The 2,500-nt window shown below is 35.6% G+C and overlaps 1 protein-coding gene across 3 annotated transcripts in view; it reads right to left on the reverse strand.

Moving 5' to 3' along the window:
• LOC113825474 (dynamin associated protein 160) overlaps positions 1–2,500 on the reverse strand; it is a gene marked incomplete at its 5' end in the record, with an annotated part of 86,467 nt that overhangs the window by 11,244 nt on the left and 72,723 nt on the right. For all 3 annotated transcript variants that reach the window (XM_070114198.1, XM_070114197.1, XM_070114196.1), the window contains 3 exon segments: positions 357–512; positions 739–822; positions 1,012–1,147. In XM_070114198.1, the coding sequence (XP_069970299.1) occupies positions 357–512; positions 739–822; positions 1,012–1,147 (376 nt within the window).

Consider the following 2,500-nt stretch of genomic DNA (forward strand, 5'->3'; position numbering starts at 1 on the left):
AATTAAACATAAGTGAAACATTAACCACTAGTGAGAGATGGTATAATGCACTACCGCATTGATATGAGTAAACAGCTTACCCTCTCCGACCAGGATTCGAACCTGGGTCTTTGTAGGTAACTGTAAAACAGACACTCGTACCAACTAAGCTACATGATCAAAAAAAAAGAGTGTGTAACTAGGAGCTATCTAGCTTCCTTTGACATTATCTTTCTACTCATACTTGAGTAAGGTTAGTGAAGTTTACACACACTCCTTGTGGGCATTAACCACTAAGTTCATTAACCACTAGTATATAACACCAAGACCTTAATTACTGATATTATATTCATTTTTCACAGATAATAAATACTTACCTTATGCAATACTCCTGTGTGAAGAAGTTTACGTGGACCTAATGTATTTGTAAGGGAATTAAAAACCAGCCTTTCTTGTAATCCTTCACATATTACTTGCCTTTGCATCCATTCTAACTTATCTGTATTGTCTCTCTGACTAACTGCTTCATTAACCTGGGAAGAATAATATGGATATGAGACTACATAAGAACTATGAAAAAATCACAGCTCTCTTTTATATAGTGAGATTGCCAATGGTTTCACAACTTTTATGTATATCATCAATGTATTTCACTGATCACAAAAAGTTGTACATTTGGGCTTCCCTTTTATAAAAGACTATATGTCCAAGTCCTTTGTCTTGAACATGTCTTTTATACACGATATATTCATGACTTACCTGTGCACAAAGGGTAGTTGCTGCCAGAAGAGCTTCTTGTGAGTTGTGATGGTCAGGGTGACCCTCAGGTGTATATTTCAGTAACTTGAAAGGTAATGAAAAAGACAAGTGAATTCCAAATCTATACTTGTAGAATTCAGAATTTCTGAAGAATACAAGTGTATTAAAATATATTCATACACAAGATAACATATATATACTTTTTCTTTGTTTTTTTATTTTTATTCTTTTTTAACTTAGTTGATTTCATACATTTTCCAGCTAAAACCTTACTTCTTTTATAAGTAATGGATATCTGGTTATCCTCTGCATTGGTTTCAGCAAGAATGACGTAAGAGTCAAGCCTCTGACAGCTGGCTGTTCTTGGCACTGTTTGATCAGGTTCGCCCATGGCCCTCCAGCACTGCATCTGTTTTAGAGACATTGTTATCTGTCATGACAGATCTGATTGAAAAATAAATACTGGACACATATATCAACTTCATAGCTATATGCATCTAAACATTCATGTGTGTGAGGGTGTATGTGTGTCTGTGATGTGTGTATCTCTGTGTACTGTAATCTGAAAATGCATTACTAAAACAAAGTCAGGGAATTAAGGTGCAAGAAAATTATCTATGATTTTATTAGTAGTCCAGTGGCAGAGATTTTGCAATATATGGTGTTTTTTGTGGTTTCTACTAGATCTGACCCTATTGATGAAGAATTGGTCAAGTGCAGAGTCTGCACCCTTGAGGAGTTTTTTTTATGACCAAAATTTAAAATGGCCACCGTCGTAACATTAATAGCTATGACTTGGCCTATTTTTGTCTCAGGATCATGGCTTGGGTGTCATATCCTATATTTCCAGTGGCTAGAAATCGACTGCCCATAAAGGTCCTTCCAGAATCTATAATGATTTCATTGACGGGCCAAAACAAGAAACAAGCTTACATTCACTGATCACTTCAATCCTGATGACCATCTACTTGGTCTTGTTAACATTTCAACTGACTGCATATACCCAGATTCGGAGAATGTTGACATATCCTTGCAAAAGGCGATCTCAAGGATGTGCTCCCACATAAGTTGGCAGGAATACCACCAACAATGTTTCATGAAAACTCAAGTGAGATGTGTTTACCATCAGCAAAGTCTACTATGAAGAAAAAGCTCCAAGTTGAAGTGAGTAATTGTAGATCAGTGGTTCTTAACCTTTTTACTACCACGCCCCTTTGAGGAATTTGTCCTTCCCATGAATAAAATTCCCTCATAGGGTTTAAAGAGTTATAAATATATTGTTGAGTATGAATTAATCACATTGTTATTAAGCTTTCCATTATTAGATCATGCTTCTTTTAACAAATTAACAAATATACTTAGATGAAAATGTTGCTCTGTGGCTTTATCACATAGATCGTGGAAGCACTGTCATGCATTTCAGGCTGTCTCAAGACTGCTGACACTTACCTTGTATTTGATTGTCACTACAGTAAGGGCATCATGGAAATTGACTCATTACAGAACAAGCTGTCACTTAATACCTCATTACCACTGAAAATGAACATATACTTGCCTGATGTAGTTATAATGCCCCAATTTAGAGAAAAATGGCATCATCTGCTGGCCATCTCAAAAACATGAATGCAGGCACATACTTGATGTCAATACATTAATAAGAGATCCATATGTATTGCCAGTATTAAATATGTTCCTTGTGAATTTAAGGGAAATCTAGCAAAATGCCTCCAGACGTGTATGAAATATGTTTCATTTGATTTCT

This window comes from Penaeus vannamei, chromosome 35, assembly GCF_042767895.1.
Source record: "Penaeus vannamei isolate JL-2024 chromosome 35, ASM4276789v1, whole genome shotgun sequence".
NCBI lineage: Eukaryota > Metazoa > Arthropoda > Malacostraca > Decapoda > Penaeidae > Penaeus > Penaeus vannamei.